Below are 18,541 nucleotides of genomic sequence, written 5' to 3' on the forward strand. Positions count from 1 at the left end.
GTCATTTTGGAGGCGAGAAGGCCTAGTACTAGAAAATCTTATGCTGCCAAATGGAAAAGATTCTTTGCCTAGAACCAATCACAAAGAGTAAGCACAGCAGTGCCCAGTATTCCTCAGATTTTACAATACTTAACTGGGATGCTTCATAGAGGTCTGTCCTTTTCTTCCATAAAAATCCACGCTTCTGCCATTTCAGGACATTACAACACAGAACCTCCCCTCTTCTCTCATCGTCTCGTAACGCAGCATCTCAGAGGGGCCAAAAATTTAAGACCTCCCAGGAGAGCTCCAACCCCTGCCTGGGACCTCAATTTTGTATTGGAAAAACTCACTCTCCCTCTTTTCGAGCCAGCTGCTACTGCAGACTTAAAATTTCTCTCCTGGAAAACAGCATTCCTTTTAGCAGTCACTTCAGCTGGGAGGATTTCTGAATTACAGGCTCTTACTTCAGTGGAGCCTTTCATTATTTTTCATGCGGACAGGGTGTCTCTCAGGACCAATCCATCCTTCATGCCTAAGGTGGTATCCAGTGTGGCTCTTAATCAGACCATTCATTTGCCACCTTTCTTTCCCAATCCACAGAACAAGGGGGAGCAAATTCTGCATTCATTGAATGTACACAGACAACTTAGATTTTACTTAGACAAAATCTCGAAGAAAATCTGAACAACTGCTGGTGGCATTTGCTGCAGGGGCAGAAGGAAAGGCTGTTCCAAAACAGACTATTTCCAAATGGACAAGCCATTGTATTTGTTTCTGCTATATGCACCATAGTAAAACTATCCCCCAAGGGATCAGGTGTCATTCCACCAGGGCTGCATCTACCTCTACAGCCTTTCTCAGAGGTGTTCCTACCAGAGACATTCCAGAAGCTGCTACCTGGAGCTCAGTTCATACGTTCACCAAACATTACCATTTGCCTTTCTTCTCTAAATCCAGGGCTGGCTTTGCCACTGCTGTCCTACAGGGCCTTATAGCTGGTCCTAATGCTGTATAAATCCATCCTCCCAACCATAGCTTTGGGAATCTACCCAAATGTAATGACTGCAACAGTGAAACACGAAGAACATAGTACAGTTGTGTACACTTACCATAAATGTAGATGTTCAAGTGTATTCACTGTTGCAGTCCTGGTTACCCACCCTCCAGCCTCCTGTTTTTTCTCTAACTATACCTCTATTTTCTTTTACTATGCTTAAAATCCTTTTTGGTGTATTTGCTTTTGTTTGGAGGTATATATTTTTAGTGTTTTAAATTATGTATTTTTACATATATTGCTCCCCATTTGGGGGGCACCTGACATCTGGGGCAAGGAAAACTGACGTAATGGCGTCGGCTGTGTGTTTTATACCCCTGATGACCTGACATCATGGAAGAAGGGACAGCCACCGATGCAGGACCCAAGACTTTGTTAATCAGGTCAACTGTGGGCAACCTGCCAGCAGATTACCCAAATGTAATGACTGCAACAGTGAATACACTCTACCATCTACATTTATGGTAAGTGTACACAACTGTACTTTCTTTCTGCTTTTGGAATTGGCCAGATGCAGTTACCACAAGCTTCATCACAGACTGGACAGAAGAAGAGAGGACTCTGATAACATCCAGATCCCAAACAACTTCAACTGACTCCCTGGATGATAGAGTCTTATTACCTGTTAGACATCTGTTTACTGAGGATGTGCAGCAGGTACTAACGGAGGCAAGAAGGCTTGCTACTAGAAAGTTATTCTAGCTGGTACCAGCAACATAACCAGCACCCATTCAGGGCTAGAGCTTCTCTGGTTTTACACTATTTGTGTGAGTTACATTCCTGTAGCCTGTCTTGCTTCTCTTTCAAGGTTCATTTCTTGGCCATTTCAGTATGTCTGCCTATGGATCCTCCTTTTTCAAGGCATTCTCGTGTCAAATTGTTTTGAAAGAGGTATTGAGTAGGAGACCTCCAAGAGCTATCCATCTCCCTGTGTTCTTCCCTGAACCCTAAATGAGGGAGATTAGATACTTCATAACTTGGATGTCCACAAAAATCTTTCAAAACCTCAGATCAGTTGTTAATTTCTTGTGACGGTAAGAAAAGGGGACAATCGTCAAACTAGACTATTTCCAAGTGGTTGTCTCAGGCTATTATATTTTGCTATTCCCACCACAACAAGCTATTCTCAGCAGGGTCAAAACATTCTACTTTCGCCTTGGCTTCATCTGTGGCTGTTTGGAAAGGGTTGGGACTCTAGAAGTATTCTAGAAGCAGTAGCATGGTCCTCTGTACATACTTTTATAAAGCACTACAAACTAGATTATTTTTCCAGGACTAGCATAGGCTTTGCTTGGGCCATTCTTCAGGGGGTCCTGGACCCTTCCCATTCCACCTTCCAATTGTTCTAAGTTCTGGTGATCTACCTATATTGCTTATGCTACTGCATCAGTGGTCAGTGTGAAGAATGTAGTAAAGTTGTGTAAGTAAACTTCCATAATGGTTGATGTTTGAATGATCCCTGCTGCAGTAGCCTCCCTTCCTCCCTCCTTCCCCCTTACTGTTTGGTGTATTGTGTCAGGGCATGGACCTTTGTTTTTTGTTTGGTTCTAGCAATAGCCTTTTAAGGCTCAGCCTCCCTCTCTCATTGGGCATGAAAGCTCTGAAGGGCTTGGCACCCGAACCTTTATTTTTGTCAGTTTAGCTTGAGTTAACATTTTGGGTGTGAGGAAAGTGCCTAAAAGCTTTGGAAGTTGTCTAGCTGTTATATCCTATGCAAGATATAATCCATATAGTTTAGGCTACTGCAGCATCAGTTATTTTAACATCTACTTATACAACTGTACAATTTTCAAATAGTAAATCCAAACCTGCAGTGATTTCCCTGTCAAAACCATCTGCCAGGCATCTTTTGGCAGCTAATAGTATTCTTTCTGACAAAGATAGGAAAGCCTTTGATAGGTTTGGGAAGCCTTTGATAGGTTTGGGAAGAAAGTGTTTCCTTCTTCCACCATAGTCTTCAAAACAGTGAATTGTCAAGCAAACATTTAAATTTCTGTTGGCCTCTTTTGACAGTATGAGAAAGTTAATTGCTGAGCTTCTTCTGAGACTGTTGTCTCAAAATTCTTTAATATCGTGTGTCTGAGGCAATCAAAAATGTTCTCATGACACTACTGATTCGATTTTCAACAGCAGCTGCCACTGAGGCAATAATGAAATTTACCTGGTTACATTCCCAAAATTTTCCAAAGGATATCAGAGATGAGTTCTTGAATCCCCATCTGTATAAAGTGTTATCATCTGGTGCTTTCTCTGCTGAGGTCCTTAAAATAACTTGATGAAAGGGGAAAGTTACTTCAGAGTGTTGCCCAAATTTTTCAACCCTCAATGCCAGAATGCAATAAAAAAACAATCTCAGCAAGACATAGGTAAACAAATTTTCAAAATGCAATTTGTGTGGAGGTTCAAGAAAGAAAAGAGGATTGTCTCAGACTCCCAGATCCAAGGGCAATCTTGATTCTATGTCCCCCCCCCCCCCCCGGCATTCCACTAAAGCTTTCCCAATGTCTAGGTCTTCACTTCCCTCTCTCACAAGACATAACCTCAGACACTTGCATTTTGAGAACCATTCTAAAAGGTTATAACTGGCGGTTTCCTTTCTTTCTTATTGAGGAATTCCTCACACTTAAGACCTGGATAAATCACCCACAAATGGAAGTTAAAAGCAGGGTTTTTCCAAGAATTGATCCAACTGTAGTGAACTTTTCAAATAGTTATGTTTGCCTCCATTCATAGTGGACAGTTAAAGAAATTATGCTGCTGGACAAAATCCTGGAAAACAGATGTATTTTCATTCCAGTGGACAGGAATGCTGCTATATTGCCTTTCCTCAGATAACCAGTGTTCTTCTAAAGATTCAGGAGACTCCCAGGATAATTGTAGTAACCCCATTCTGGGCCAGGCAACAGTATCTCTCCCTTTTGAAAATGGCCATGGGGCAGGGTAATGTTGAGTACAAATCCTTCACTTATTCCTAAAAAGGTTTCAGAGTTTGCCTTGAGCCAGGCTATATGTCTTCCTGTTTCCTATCCAGAACCAGAAAGTAGGGGAGAGAAAATGTTATACAGTCTGGATATCAGCAGGCAACTTGGATACTGTACTGATGGGACAAAAACCTTCAGGAATTCTGATCAGCTGTTTATTTCCCATGAAGGTAAGAAAAAGGGATGATCAGAACTGATGATTTATAGTGGTTTTGCATACTATTGCTTTTTGTTACTCTCTCCATAACTGGACACTTTCAGGATTGATCAAAGCCAAATCTACCAGGGCTTTAGCTACTTCTGTGGCTTTTTGGAAATGAGTGGGCTCTAGAAATGTAGAGGCAACAACCTGTTTATGTGTGCACACTGTCACCAGGCAAATTAGACTTTCTCTAGGTTTTGAGGAGGCTTTAGTAGGAGTAATCTCCTGGGACTCCTGGACTTTGATCATTTTTCCTTCTCTTTTTCTTTCTAAGCTCTGGTATTCAACTTGTATAGCTTGAGCTACTGCAGCAGTGATCAAATGATGAACATAGTACAGCTGTGTAAGTCAACTTGCCATAATAGATTTTTGAATAGATCATTGTTGCAGTAGCAACAATCTCTCTCCTTCCACCTTCTTTTATTATGTTTCATGCCAGAGTGTAGATATTTTTTCCTTTTCCCTTGATCCTAGAATATATTTAACTCTAACTTAGCTGGTAAGGCTCTAAACTACCTTAGTCTGAGGCAAGAAGGCTTTGAAGATTTGGTGCCCTAACCACTGACTTTATAATGCTCTTCTGGAGCTGCTCGGGGGTTAGGGCATGTGGAAGGTGCCCTTAGGCTTTCAGAGTTGGCCAGTTGTTATATCCTTAGCTGGATAAACCATATAGCTTAGGCAACTGAGATAGTGATCTAATTTCAACACCTACTGTTATGATAAGCTTACTTACACAACTGTAATTTTAGGGTGATCTCTATAATGCAACAGAGAGCATGTAGAACCCAGTTACTTCATTTATTTATTTATTTCCTTTGCAGTTATTACATTACAGTCTTACCCATACCCACTGTAGTGTCATATACTTGGCCACATTCCAATATTCCAGTTTGGATATCTGGGAAGGTTGCACCCCCCCCCCAAAAAACACTTTTGTGTGAAAGAGATTTGTAGTCTTATTTACTTTGGCTTGGCTTCACCAATGGCTATTGTGGATGTTTTCCAACTCTTTTGTATGGTGGACAGTAAGCATTTGTTTCCATTACCTAAAAAAAATCTGTTCTGCAGGGTAAATTAGATATTGTTGTAGAGTATGACATTTTGGGTATGCTGTAATAATGGTGAATTTCTCCAAACCTGCCACTCAAGAAAATTGCTTAAGGATTCCAGCCTGTAGGTTAATAAAGGCTGAAATCTTCTTAGAAGATTCAGCAATTCTGTACTTAATGTAATGATGTAGTTCCTTGGAGGGTTAACTAAACCCTTTGGCTTTTCCCTGTTTAGGTAGAGGAAAGTTTCTTCTCTCCTTTCTCTTGCTTTCTTGGCTTTGTTCAGACACTGAAAAATGGTGGAGGGAGGCCCAAGTTTCACAAGAGGGGATGGTGCTTAAGCGGTCTGGGAAACATATTTGCTATGTAGAGCATGTGCTACATGTACAGACCTATAGGGTTAACAGACACTGAATCCTCATGCAGATCTATTTTGGTAAGTACACATATTTTGTGTCTATTAGATTTACTGCCTGGTTTTCAGCCAGCATCACTAAGTTCTTCCTGCTTTTTTTCCCCCTCTGTGAAACCTTTTTTGATTAATCCATTCTAATTAGGGCAGGATTCTGATGGTTAAAGAATCCTGAAATGTCACCAGCTCTCCTTCATCCATGTGGTCCAACTCCTCTTTCTAAAGACCCTAATTAAGCCGTTTTGCTTCCAGTGTTTTTCATCATTTGTTTTTTGTTTGTCTGGCAAATGTTTAACACTATTTGCTGTTGTGATGGTCAGAACTTCAGCTCTTTCAAACTTTTGTTACCTCGATGCATTAAATATAGCATTTAGAGCTAAATCACACTTGTTAGGGAGAGAGCTGAAATAATGTTGTTTTTAAGTTTATACCCCACTGGAAGTTACTCTCTCACAAGATGGGGATGGGATTAGTCTAGAGAAATGATTAGATAGAGTAACCCCACTGATGGTAGCAAAAATGGTATGTGAAAATTAAATTGGTCAACATTAACAGTTGGCTTACTTTGTAAATTGAGATGCCATTGTAAAGCCTGTGTAAAATTAAATATTCACTGGAGTTTCATTGAATAAATGAAATGTTTTGTAACTAGTTACACACAGTGTTTGTGTGCATTTGAATGGATTTTAGTTTAGTGTATATAGCCTTTGAAAATTTTCTTCACTTACTTACGTTACTTTGTGTTCCATACAAGTATTTTCACATTGGTGGTGTCACCATTTTCATAAGTTGGGTGCTTAAAAATTGCAGATATCTGTCATGAAACTAATGGTATATATTTTTTTTCTCCAACAGATGAAATAAAAAGTGAAACAGAAAATCAAAGGTAAGTACACCTTGCATGTTCACGTTTCCTTTTTTAACACCGTTTTGGTAATTTACAGCTCTAAGGAGGTTGGGCAAGATTTGTAGTTACAGAAGTATTTTGCAGACATTAAGGCCTGCTTTAATTCATCATAGATGACAGATAAGCTGTTGACAGGAACATATTTTTATTTTTCCTTTTAGGATTGTATGATCTTAGAATATATCAGAAAAATAGTTTACAATAGTTGTCTCTCAGGATTCAGAACATTTTCAGGAGTACTTATTTGATAGTCTGATTTTTTTTTTAAATCTCTTCAAATAAGAAACTGACGTTCTTAGGCATGTATTTTCATTTCTTGACTGGATTATTTTATTTGCTTACTTGTGTTTTATTGCATAGGGTATCCGCTGGGCAGTCAGTTTTCAGTGTTAGCCTAGGACAAAAAGCTCTATTAACTTGCAAACATAACAAAGTCCCCGTTACCAAAAGCATGATACAGTCACATTTGAAAATGCACAACTATTAACATTGCATATAGTAAAGTAATCAAAAGAAAAGGAACACTGATTCATAAATTTTCAGCAAGTTGCAGTGATACAGGAACTTTTGTCAAGTGAGTGACGTAGGAACAGTACAAGGCAGGTGATCACAGGGACCATAAGAGACCTTGCCATATACACCTTTATGTAATCTAACGTAAAAGCTCTTTGCCACCCTTTACAAGTATTTATGCCCACCTCCCAAATTAAGCAGGACATACTTGAAAACCGAAGTGTAAGTTTGTCTACCCATGCAATCAGGACTACCCCTAAAGGCAGACAAAGTAGTATTTACTTAACGTGTAGTGATAATGCAGCACATTCCCAGCCTACAGAACCAGTTAAGAACCCATTCCTCAAGTTTTGTTTATTTGTTGGAGTAAATTTAAATCCCTACTATTGATGTTTGTAGGGCCACCAGTTTTGCAAAGAAATGGGAGATCAAATAGGACTTTCATTGCTTAAAAAGCAAGACACAGGTCAATGCTGATCATCTAGCGAGCTACTGAATATAAGGATAGTTGTGCTAATCTATTGGAATACTTGAAGAATTTAAGGCTTTTAAATATTTTTGGTTAAAATCATTGTGACTTTTTCAGTTGAGCAATAGGCTTGGATTTGTACAGACTAAGGGGGCATAGTATTTGATTATAAACGAGTCTGATAAGGAAAAGAATATAGTAGTAAGATGATTTCTTTGGATCTTGAAGCTATTCCTTTGGAAATTAACTGTGCTGGATAGGATTTCCTGACTATATGGAGACATGCTCATCAAATGAGAGAGACTTATCCACTTAAGTGCTTTCATATCTCTTACTCCTCTTCAAACAGATATGATCGTATCACTTATAAGGGGGAATAGCTTTTTTCCTAAATGCTGTTAGGCTGCATTTTTTTTATTTGTTTAGCTTGAGACTGTTTTCAGTACACCAGATATATACATATTCCAGCCCATTTCTGGAGCAGTTTAATGGCTCTGGATGAGCACATACCAGTGCCCAGATTGTAGTAAGTAGTGTAGGAGAATTCTAATCTTTGGGTCTAGGTGACATTCTAACTTCTCAGGATAGCCAGGAAAAGAGGCTTCTTGACTGACATGGATAGAGAGAGGGTGGTTTCTTCTGCAGATTCCCAAGCCCTAAACTCATATTCTGAGGGATCTTCCTCTCAGACTCTTTCCAGGATGAATGAAGTGCTTTGTGGGAAAAGGTGGATGTTCGTCCTAAATTGAAGAGATGTTGTGATACAGGAGAAGGTGGATTTTATCTGGAAACATTCCTGAGCTTCTCCATTTAGTCTCAGACTTCTATAAATGAATATCTCAGGACTGGTAGGGTTTATGGCTTCTGTGATTCTTATGGTGCCTCTCACCAGGTTACACATCAAGAAAATTCTGTTGTTGTTATTGTGACTTTCGGCTTATCCCAGTTAGGGGTCGCCACAGCGGAACTCCAGTCCGCTAATGTTTGGTAGTGGATTTTTATGTGCTGAGTTACCAGCCCTGACGCACAACCTTCAACGAAGGCACGCCCATTCATGCATGCCTCCACACAGAAGACGCTCTAGCTGAGAATCGAACGCGACAACGTCTTGCTGTGAGGCGGCCACGCTACCGCAGCACCACTACCGTGGGTACATCAAGAAAATTCTGTGATTTGTAAAAAAAAAAAAAAACACACACACACACACACACACACACATGGACCCAACATTTTCATCGTGTGGAATTTCATATTCCAATTTTAGACTTTGTCAAAAAGCAAAAAGGAACTGCACTGTTAGAAACAAGTGGCTCTAAATCCAGGTATCCCCTTTTCTATTCATATTCCAAGTCAATCTCTAACTACAGACGCTCTTCATATTTGGCTTGGAAAAGCAGTTTCTTTGGGGCTAAAGGTGCAACATCTGTGGGACTCCTCAGACAGACCAAAGCACTTAAATGTCAAAGAGATGTTGACTGTGATCCATACTTTAAAATCTTTTCACCATCTGTGGTCCCCAGAACCTCATCAAGTGATTCCATTCAATATCACAGTGTTGTGGTACATAAACAAAAGGGGGAGGGGGTATGAAGTCTTAACCCTCTGTGCAGGTTGGCTGTGATGGCTTGTGAGGTAGCACTACAGCACTCCATAACCCTCCAAACATCTTAATTCCAGCAGAGCATAATATAGTGGAAAGCAAGCTGAGCAGGGCCTGGATAGACCTTCACAAATGGAAATTAAAAAGGGGGTTTCAGGAATGGATCCAGTTGTGGGGATGGTCAGGAATGTTCATTAGGAATGTTCCTTTATCCATTTCCAACCTTTCCAGTGATTTCCAGGGTAGTATTCTGAAGATTCAGAAGGACTCATCCAAAAATCATAGTGATGACTCACTTTTGACCTGGGCAACATTGGTTCTATCTAATGGAATTGGCTAAGGGTGATAGCAACAAGCTTTATCACAGTCTGGACCTATCCACATTGGACAAGAGGAATTTGATACACCACAGTCATAAACAACTTCAACTAACTGCCTGAATGATTCTATTTTGATTCCTTTTAGCCACCTCTTTCATGAGTGTGCAGCAGGTATTAAAGGAAACAGAAAAGTCTTCTGCTTGGAAGACTTACATTGGCAAGTGGAAAAGATTTTCTATTGGGTGTCTAGCTAATAACCCAGGGTCTCATTAGGGATTATGTACCACTGGTTCTGAAATATTTGTGTGAGTTACTTTTTCTGGCCTTACTTATTCCTCTATCAAGGTACGTTGACACCCATTTCATATATCTGCCCATGGATCCTCTCCTTTCTTCTTTGTTTTTGGTAAAACAGTTTCTCAAGGAGGTTTGCATCTTAAACCTCCTACAATAAATATGTCTCATTCATGGAATCTTAACTTTGTGCTGGAAAAATTAACTATGTCTACCTCTGAAGCAGCTCATTAGGCAGATTTATGTTTAATTACATGAAAATTGTGCTGCTTATTGCTGTGACATCTTCAAGAAGAGTGTCTGAGTTGCAAGTTGTTTCAGAATTTACTTTGAATCAAACCATCAGTCTCGCAGTGTTTTATGCAGATACACTGAACCAAGGAGAAAAGTTTCTTCACACTCTGGACATGTACAGGCAACTTGGGTACTATCCTGATGGAATTAAGTCCTTTAAAAAAAATATATATATATATTTCTTATGATGGGACAAGAGGGACAAGCCATGTCAAATAGACCATTTCAAGGTGGTTGTCCTTAGCTGTTGCCTTTGTTATACCCATCGTGGAAGATATATTCAAGGTAGTATTAAAACACACTCTACGAAAGCTGTGCATTTACAGTGGCATGCTGGAAAGAGTAGACTCTAGAAGCATTCTAGAGGCTGCAACATTGTTCCCTGTACATATTTCTACAAAGCATCACAAACTAGATTCCATTTCCAGTCCAGGACTGACTTTTCTATTCTCCTTCCTTCCCAGGTAAGATAGGCTTTGGCAATCTACTCTTATAGCCAAAAGGCTACTGCAGTAATGCAAGTGATGAACATAGTTTAGTCGTGTAATTTACACTTACCATAACAGTAAATGTTAGAATTCCTCACTGCTGCAGAATCCACAGCCACCCGTCACCCCCCCCCCCCCATCTGTATATAGTTGCTAGGATATAAAGTTATTTGTTACTCATCCTGTGCCACAAAAAGATGTAAAGAGTAAGCTTTTGCTCTCTTTATGAGCAAGAAACTATCTAAGGGACTGGCCAATTAGCAGTCAGAGTGCATATATGTGAGGGAGCCAGAGCTTTGTGAATCTGGCCTGTTATATCGTGGGCAGCATACAACCCACATAACCAAAAGGCTACTAATGCAGTGTGGAATTTGAACATCTGCTGTTATGGCAAGTGCGAGTTACACAACTGTACTTTATCATCCCTTTGTACACAACTTTAATTAGTCCAGTTATAGAATGCAGTGCATATTTTGGCACGTATCTCTCAAGACACGTTAAGCAACTAGACAAGGCACAGAGATTGACAGCTAAAAAGATTACTGATCTAAGGACCCTAGATTATCATGTGAGGTTTTTGAAGATCTGTCATTATACTGGATCCCATATATATGGCCGTTATGTGGAGATTTATGTCTTGAATTCTGTGCTATAAGGAACATAACTCTCCTTGATCTCTTTCAGCTCTGTATCACCAACAGATAACAAGTAATAGAATGAAGGACTTAAATGTGCATTAGCAGGTAAATAGGACATGACAGAAAGATAGCAGTATTGCCAAAAGTTTACCCCTTCTGTGGAATATATTGCCTTTCCATAATAAGTAGAGTGACACCCATGAATCCTTCAAATTAAACATGAATAGCTAGATGGGTACCTGCAAAGTTGTCCTTGGACTAACCTGTTTCACCCTTATGATGGGCATTGGCAAGGGGCAAATGGTTTTCTAAACTCACTGGTATTGTAATACCTATGATGAGATGTTTGTGTTTGTTAGCATGTACATTTTATGTGTGTGTGTGTGTGTGTGTGTGTGTGTGTGTGTGTGTGTGTGTGTGTGTGTGTGTGTGTGTGTGTGTGTGTGTGTGTGTATACATACATACATATAAAAGCAGTGTCAGTGGACCAATAGATAGCACACTCATGTTTGGTGCAAAGTCTGTGGGTTCTGTTTCCATAACACGTAGATTGATTAATTACACTACAGTGCAGCATAAGGGGAATTATGAACTCATGAGTATGCCATCCTTTGGATGAGCTGTTATACTGAGGCCCCATCTCCTTGAGTGGTAGTAGCTCAGGTGGATGTAAAAGATCCTGTAGCATCTGTCAAAGAGTAGGGGACCTTTATTAAACACAACATAAAAAATGTTATCTACAAATTTACAAAGTGTGCATGTTTTTAGGCATGTATATACTCATGTCTATTTTTTTTACTGTTTAGCATTTTTGTTATAATGTTTTCATTGTTGTTCTTCTATAAATGCCCTTCACTCCTGCTTCCACAACCGTAATAGAATTTTTCACAATATATCCGACAAAATCCATTTCCATTTATACAAAATTTCATTAATTCTTTAATTCCAAATAACCCATGTTACATGAAATAAATTCTTACCTACCCTTGTCACATATTCTTTCTTCTTGTTCTTATACTATCCATGCATAATCATATTTATATCTATAGTGTTTTTCATTAATATTAAAAAAATCTTTTTTCAGATTATGTAGGTTATATAAAGTACATCAGACATACAGATATCTGTTTTCTAATTCCCAATCAGGTCCTTCAGTTATTTCTTTATCAAAGCCATCTGCTGCTAAGCATATTGTGAACGCTGTCCCCATTCTGTGTAACAAGGATGGAAAATTTTTTTTCTCAAATATTTTATTAAAAATTTCCAATTAGATAACAAAGTATAACATTAAAAATAAGTATAGAAGTTGGATAATTAAACAAGTAAAGTAATACAAGAAGAATATCAAAACACAACAAAAACAGCTATTTACAAAGATGGTGTCTACTATAAAAAACCTCTAAATATTGATGAAATCATTTTTGTTAGTAACTTATTGGTGACTATTTAGCAGTTCTGTAAATTTCATCCAGATGTAAGAAGTGGTAATTATTTTTGTTCTCATCTTGATTGTGAAAAGTTCTAAATGATAGACTTTGGTTGCAATACTTATAAATTCTTTCAAAGTTGGAGTCGATTTGTTTTTCCAGTTCTTGGTAATTACTTTTCTTGCAATTGTTAAAATACTCCATAGAAGTGAATATTTTATTTTTTGACACAAGAAGGTATTGATGTGTTAAATAGAATTAATGATTTAGTTAAAGTAAATTGATCAGTAAATGAAGCACATGAAAGCGTTAATATTATCCGAGAATGGTTTAATAACTATGCATTCAAAAAAAAGTGTTACTAATCTGCTTTAACATCCAACCTACATCTCCAACATCCTACATTCTTTTTATATATTAATTAAATTCTAGATTTTTATCTTACTGACTTGGATAATAGTTTATGGGTTTAAAATAATCCCAGTAACTTTCATTGTGATATTTTGCAGTATTTTTAACAGCTTTATACATTCTGGGTAGAAGTCCTTTCTCCAATATGTTGTGATACATCAGAATCATTAAAACATAATTGATACTGGGAAAGGTTTTGATAGATTTGGGGGAAAGCTTATTCTTCTGCTATGTTAACTTTCAGAATATTCAACTGTCAGACTGGCATGTTAGCATTTTTACTTACCTCTTTTGAGAACACGAAAAAGTTAAATTGTTAACCCTTCCTTCTTCTGAGGTAAAAGTTCAATTACATTCCTTAATTGTGCTTGCTTCTCAAGTAACCAAACACTCTTGAAAGTACTGTTATGATTCTGTTGATGCTGTAGTTAGAGTTGCTGCTACAGGTTCAGGTATGAAATGATTTGCTTGATTATACTCTCAAACTTAGCAAAGAATGTCAAAATCTCAGCTTTAAATTCTTGACAAAGATTTTCTGTTTGGCCCTTCTGCTACTTGGGTCCTAAAAATGATTGCTGCAGTAGGGAAATTGACTCAAGGGGTTGCCTGAATCTTTCAATCCTCCCTTTCTAAGTTCAGTAAAAACTTTTTTTCTGATTAATCACACTTTTTCACTAAGCAAAATATGCAGTCTCAGCAAAGTTTGAATAAACCAGAATTTAAAAAAAATCAATGGCATGGAGGCTCAAATAATAATGGGGGAGCCTTCCAGAACCAACGGCAGTCCAAAACATCAGAATGACTACTTCCATTCAAGCTTTCCCTCCTCCCTTCTATCATGGCAATCCTTTAAATCTGTCCCTTCATCATCCCAGTTGCATCAGATTATCTCAAACACATGGATTCTGTGCATCAGACAACAAGGGTACACGTGGTAGTGGGAGTCCCTTCTCCCCCTTTTTTAGGGAATTCATCCTCTTCTTGCAAACTGTATATTATTGTTTCTACCAATCTTGGAGCACATGTTATCTCAGGGGTTCATATAACTAGTGCCCTTAGACCAGATAGGCAAAGGTTTCTGAAATATTCAAGGATCTAACAGGGATTGTGTAAGACAATCGTAGACCTCTCCTTTCTCTTTCTGTCTCTTGAGTCAAGGTTCTAATGTTGAAAATGTTACCACTCCACACATGTGTACACTTGACTGCATATGTATACGTATGTACATTAACATATACAGAAACAATATATAGAGAAACAGTTTGGCTGTGGCTATAGAATATGTAGCCAACATAATTTTTGTCTTACTAAAAACACCTTGTTGTCAGTGCAGTCAGTGCATATCATGCCAGAGCTTAGTTTTGTAAATCAGACTTAATAAAATCTGTCATAATAACAGAGAGTAGGTAAATCAAATTCTTATCTACTGTTCTTAAAGTGGGAAGTAAGGAAAGGAATGGAAATACTATGAGAGTGTATGAGAGTAGGTCACTCGGAAATTATGGTAACCAAGGAGGATGGGAACAGTTAGGGATACAGTGTGAAAATTAGAGGCAATATGGTAAACGGTAAAGATTAAAGCTTGATAAGAGTCAGAAACTGAGGCATTTACCAGTCAGAGTTTGGAAGAGCTAATCAATGTGTGTGTGCACACAACCTGGGCAAACCTGGGCACCTCAGCATTGAAAGGATACCGGACAATGATCACAGGGACCATAAGAGGGCTAACCATGTACCCCTGTAAGCAGACACACATACTTAAGTACTTGTAAAGGATGGCAAAAATTTTTAATAGTGCCATCTCCCAAATCAAACAGGGCTGTACATGAGAACTCTGGTGTAAATTTGTCTATCAGTCCAATCATCAAGACTAACCTTAAAGGCAGACAAAGTAGTACTTTGACCTGTAGTGGAAACTTATTCCATGGTGTATGTTAAGTTAGGAACCTATCCTTCCAGTGAGTTTTTTTTTTTGATGTGTAAATGTAGGTCCCTAGTGCAGGTGTTTCTAGAGCCACTGGTTTTGTGAAGAAATAGGAGAACAGATTATTTTATTTTTTATTTTATTTGACATTTGTTAACCAAGTTGGTCCTACTGAGCTAAAGCCCATTTTCAGGGTAGACCCAATGAGAAAAGCTCCAGATACTTGTACAATTTTATGAAAATAAGCAAAGTAAAAATAAACAAAGATAACAAAAAAAATCAAACAATTGCAATATGCAACAGTTTACAAATATGGGAAATCCAAAACAAATTACATACATAACTATGGTAGATACTATAGACCAACACATGGGAAATAAATGTGTACATGTTGTAGAAATAGTAGAGGAGGAAGTAACAGAAAGAAAGAGGTAAAGCTTTACATGTTTACATGAGGTCATGAGAAGGGCACATCCATGATTTAGCTAGGCAATTTTTTAGTTCTTTTTTGAAACAATCAAAGTGTGTAATGCTTCTTATGTTGAATAGGAGTTTGTTCCAATTATGAGATACTGAGTATTTGTATAATACTTTTCCAATAGTTTTATTTATTTTGTATATGTGAAGAAGAGATTGGTCTGTGCTACAGAGTGGGCGCATAGGGGTATAATAAGATGTGATCCAGACACATGCTCGACTAGCATATGTCCGAATCACAAAACATCGAACACACACACACAAAAGTGCTTAACATCGACAAGTGCTTCCATGTATGTGTGCCTGTTTCGTAGATCGGACTACAGTGCGGGTAAGGGAAAATTCCCTTTTCTCCACTGTAGTGCGATCTTGGAGTGAGAATAATAAAGTAGGGGGGTGTGGGGGGTGCACCCCCCTGCTGAAACATAGATTTTTTTTTTGAACTACACATACACAGAAGTGCTTTTCGATTTTAAGCGCTTTCGTGTATGTGTGTTCGATGTTTTGTGATTTGGACATATGCTAGTCGAGCATGTGTCCTAGACCCAGTAAGATACAAAACTGGCTAGGGAGGTGCAGGCTGAGGATTTGTTGTTGAGTAAGAAGCGAGTTATGTGGAGTTGTGAAAGTTGAAGTTGATGGGGAAATTTGAGCCACGCCACTGTAGGTTCTTTAGTGCCATGCAGTGGGAAGAGGAATGTGGTAGGTTTGCAGCAATTTTGCAATTTTATTATATGCATGTTCCAGCTTAGTAGTTAAGGAAAATTGAAGGTTTTTGTAAGAATTGGGGCAGCATAGAGAAGGCTTTGAAGTAGGTAAGCTTGAGCCAAGGAGAGTCTAGATTCTAGAGTTAGGAATTTTTTGTTCCTATAGAGGAGACCGTTTTTTTTTTATTTTTTAATGGATTGTTGGACATGGATGTCAAATTGTAACTGATCATCTATTATTATTCCAAGTAGCTTTGTGTGGGATTCTAGATCAGTGATTTTATTTAAGGAAGATATGGTAAAGGTGGGTTTAAGACGTGAAAGTGATTTTGGGAGAAAGAGTAAAATTTAGTTTTTTTTAGGATTTTAAATAAGCTGATTTTCAGTGGGCCATCTTTCAACACAGAGGAAAGAATTTTGGTAAGAGTGTGAAGTTGAGAGATACTTTCAGAAGAGGAGATGAAAATAGAATCATCAGCATACTGAAAGAGAGAGGCGTGATAGCAAGAGGTATAGAGGTCGTTAATGAACATGTTGAATAGATGGGGGTCCCAGGATGGAGCCCTGGGGAACACTTGTATGGATGGGTAGGAAGGGGGACAGATTGCAGTCTGTTTGTGAGATAGCTGGAGAACCATTCAAGTGTGGAGAGATTAAGGATGGCTAACTTGACTAAGAGTTTAGAATGGGATACCGTGTCAAAGGCTTTTGAGAGGTATAAGAATAAACATGACAAAAGTTTGTTATCACTGACTTCAGCTGTTGTATGAGTGAAAAATAAAAGGGCTGTAGTAGCACTATGGTTTGGACGGAAACCATGTTGGATAGGTGACAAGGTTTTCTTGGATAAGAAATTTGGGAAGCTGAGTATGTATACATTTTTTCCAGGATTTCTGAAAGGGGGAGAGTAGAGCTATGGGTCTAAAGTTAGATGGATCTGTGAAGTATTCTCTTTTGTGTAGGGGCATTGCATAGAAAGATTTCCAGATAACAGGTACAGTGGCTTCACGAATTGATGTATTGATAAGTCTCGAAACTGGGTAGGGTATAGAGTCAGCTCCAGTTTTGAGAAAGGGGGGTAGATTATCAGGAGAAGGAGAATATAGTTTTAGTTTTTTTGAGGAGAGATTTTATATATGTGGTGGGTAAAGATTTAAGAGAGAAGTGGGTTTGGTTAGAAGGTGTTTGTGGAGGGATAGTAGTGTTGATGTTTTGGTCAGTGTTGGTCAATTTATGGATAGTATCAGTGAAGCAGTGGTTGAGAAGGGAGGCAGTGTCCTGAGCTCAGTTGTTAGGGTAAGGATTAGGAGTATGAGGGCTTCCGGGACGAAGGATAGAGTTGATAGTTCTCCAGAAGTTTTGGGGATTAAAGTGATGGCTAGTTTGGGCCTTATAGTACTTTTTTGTCATTGTAGATGTGTTTTGTTGTTCATTTTCTGAGTTCTTTAAAAATTTGATGGCAAGTACAGGATTTGGATTTTATCCAAGTTTTCCAAGCAGAATCTCACTGATACATAAGGGAACACATGTCTTTTATAACCAAGGGGGCTTAATTAGATTTTATTCTGATTTTCAAAGGGGTGCTTTTGTGTTGAGAATGTCTAAGAAGAAAACGTTGAATTTTAGCGTGGCATCATTAAGGGGAAGACCATGCAGGCAGGACCAATTTATTGATGAGAGTCTTTCTTTAAATGTTGTATGGTTGAAACTAGAGAGTTTTCGACAATCTTTGTAAAGATGAGGTCTGTATAGTTGTGGAGAATGTCCGAGTATAGATGAGTAAGTGTTTACTTAAGGTATCAGGAAGTGTACAGTGGTTGTGATTGAGGACAGGGTTAGTAGTCAATATCCAGTCTAGGGTAGTACTTGAGATGGAATGTTTATTCATGCGAGTTCAGGTTGCGATGAGCTGGGTAAATCCAAAGAGATCGATGCTTTGGAGAAGGGAGTTTGCACTTAGTGTTTTCCAGTCAATATTCACATCACCCAGTATTAGTGTTATAGGGTATGTTTTATGAAATCCATGGCAGTATGTTTTCAAGAATGGGGACGTTTTTTCCAATTGGGATATAGATGGAAGCTATAGCAATTGTTTTGTAGATGTTTATGTGGCAGTTTAGTATTAGTAGTTTGGCAGGGTAGAAATCAGGTGGATGGGTGGATAAGGGGGAGAGGTTCAATTGTTAAGCGTAGAGTATGGCTACACTACCTCCTTTTTTGAGATTCTATCCTGGCAGTAAATATTGTAGCCTGGGGTTAAAATGTCATTGTCTCAGATATGGGGTTTTAGCCAGGTTTCAGACATGGTTAAGATATGTGGAGTGTAATGGGAAATGCATGTATGAAGTTCAGTGGTTTTGTTTAGCAGACTTTGTATGTTTATAGATAGAAT

The 18,541-nt window shown here is 38.5% G+C and overlaps 1 protein-coding gene across 2 annotated transcripts in view; it reads left to right on the plus strand.

Moving 5' to 3' along the window:
- ARFGEF1 (ADP ribosylation factor guanine nucleotide exchange factor 1) overlaps nucleotides 1–18,541 on the plus strand; it is a 4,299,619-nt gene that overhangs the window by 236,330 nt on the left and 4,044,748 nt on the right. For both annotated transcript variants that reach the window (XM_044067163.1, XR_006364243.1), the window contains exon 2: nucleotides 6,536–6,566. In XM_044067163.1, coding sequence (XP_043923098.1) covers nucleotides 6,536–6,566 — 31 coding nt within the window. The remainder of the gene's footprint in view (nucleotides 1–6,535; nucleotides 6,567–18,541) is intronic.

Source organism: Protopterus annectens, chromosome 3.part1, assembly GCF_019279795.1.
Source record: "Protopterus annectens isolate FY-2018-M chromosome 3.part1, PAN1.0, whole genome shotgun sequence".
Classification (NCBI taxonomy): domain Eukaryota; kingdom Metazoa; phylum Chordata; order Ceratodontiformes; family Protopteridae; genus Protopterus; species Protopterus annectens.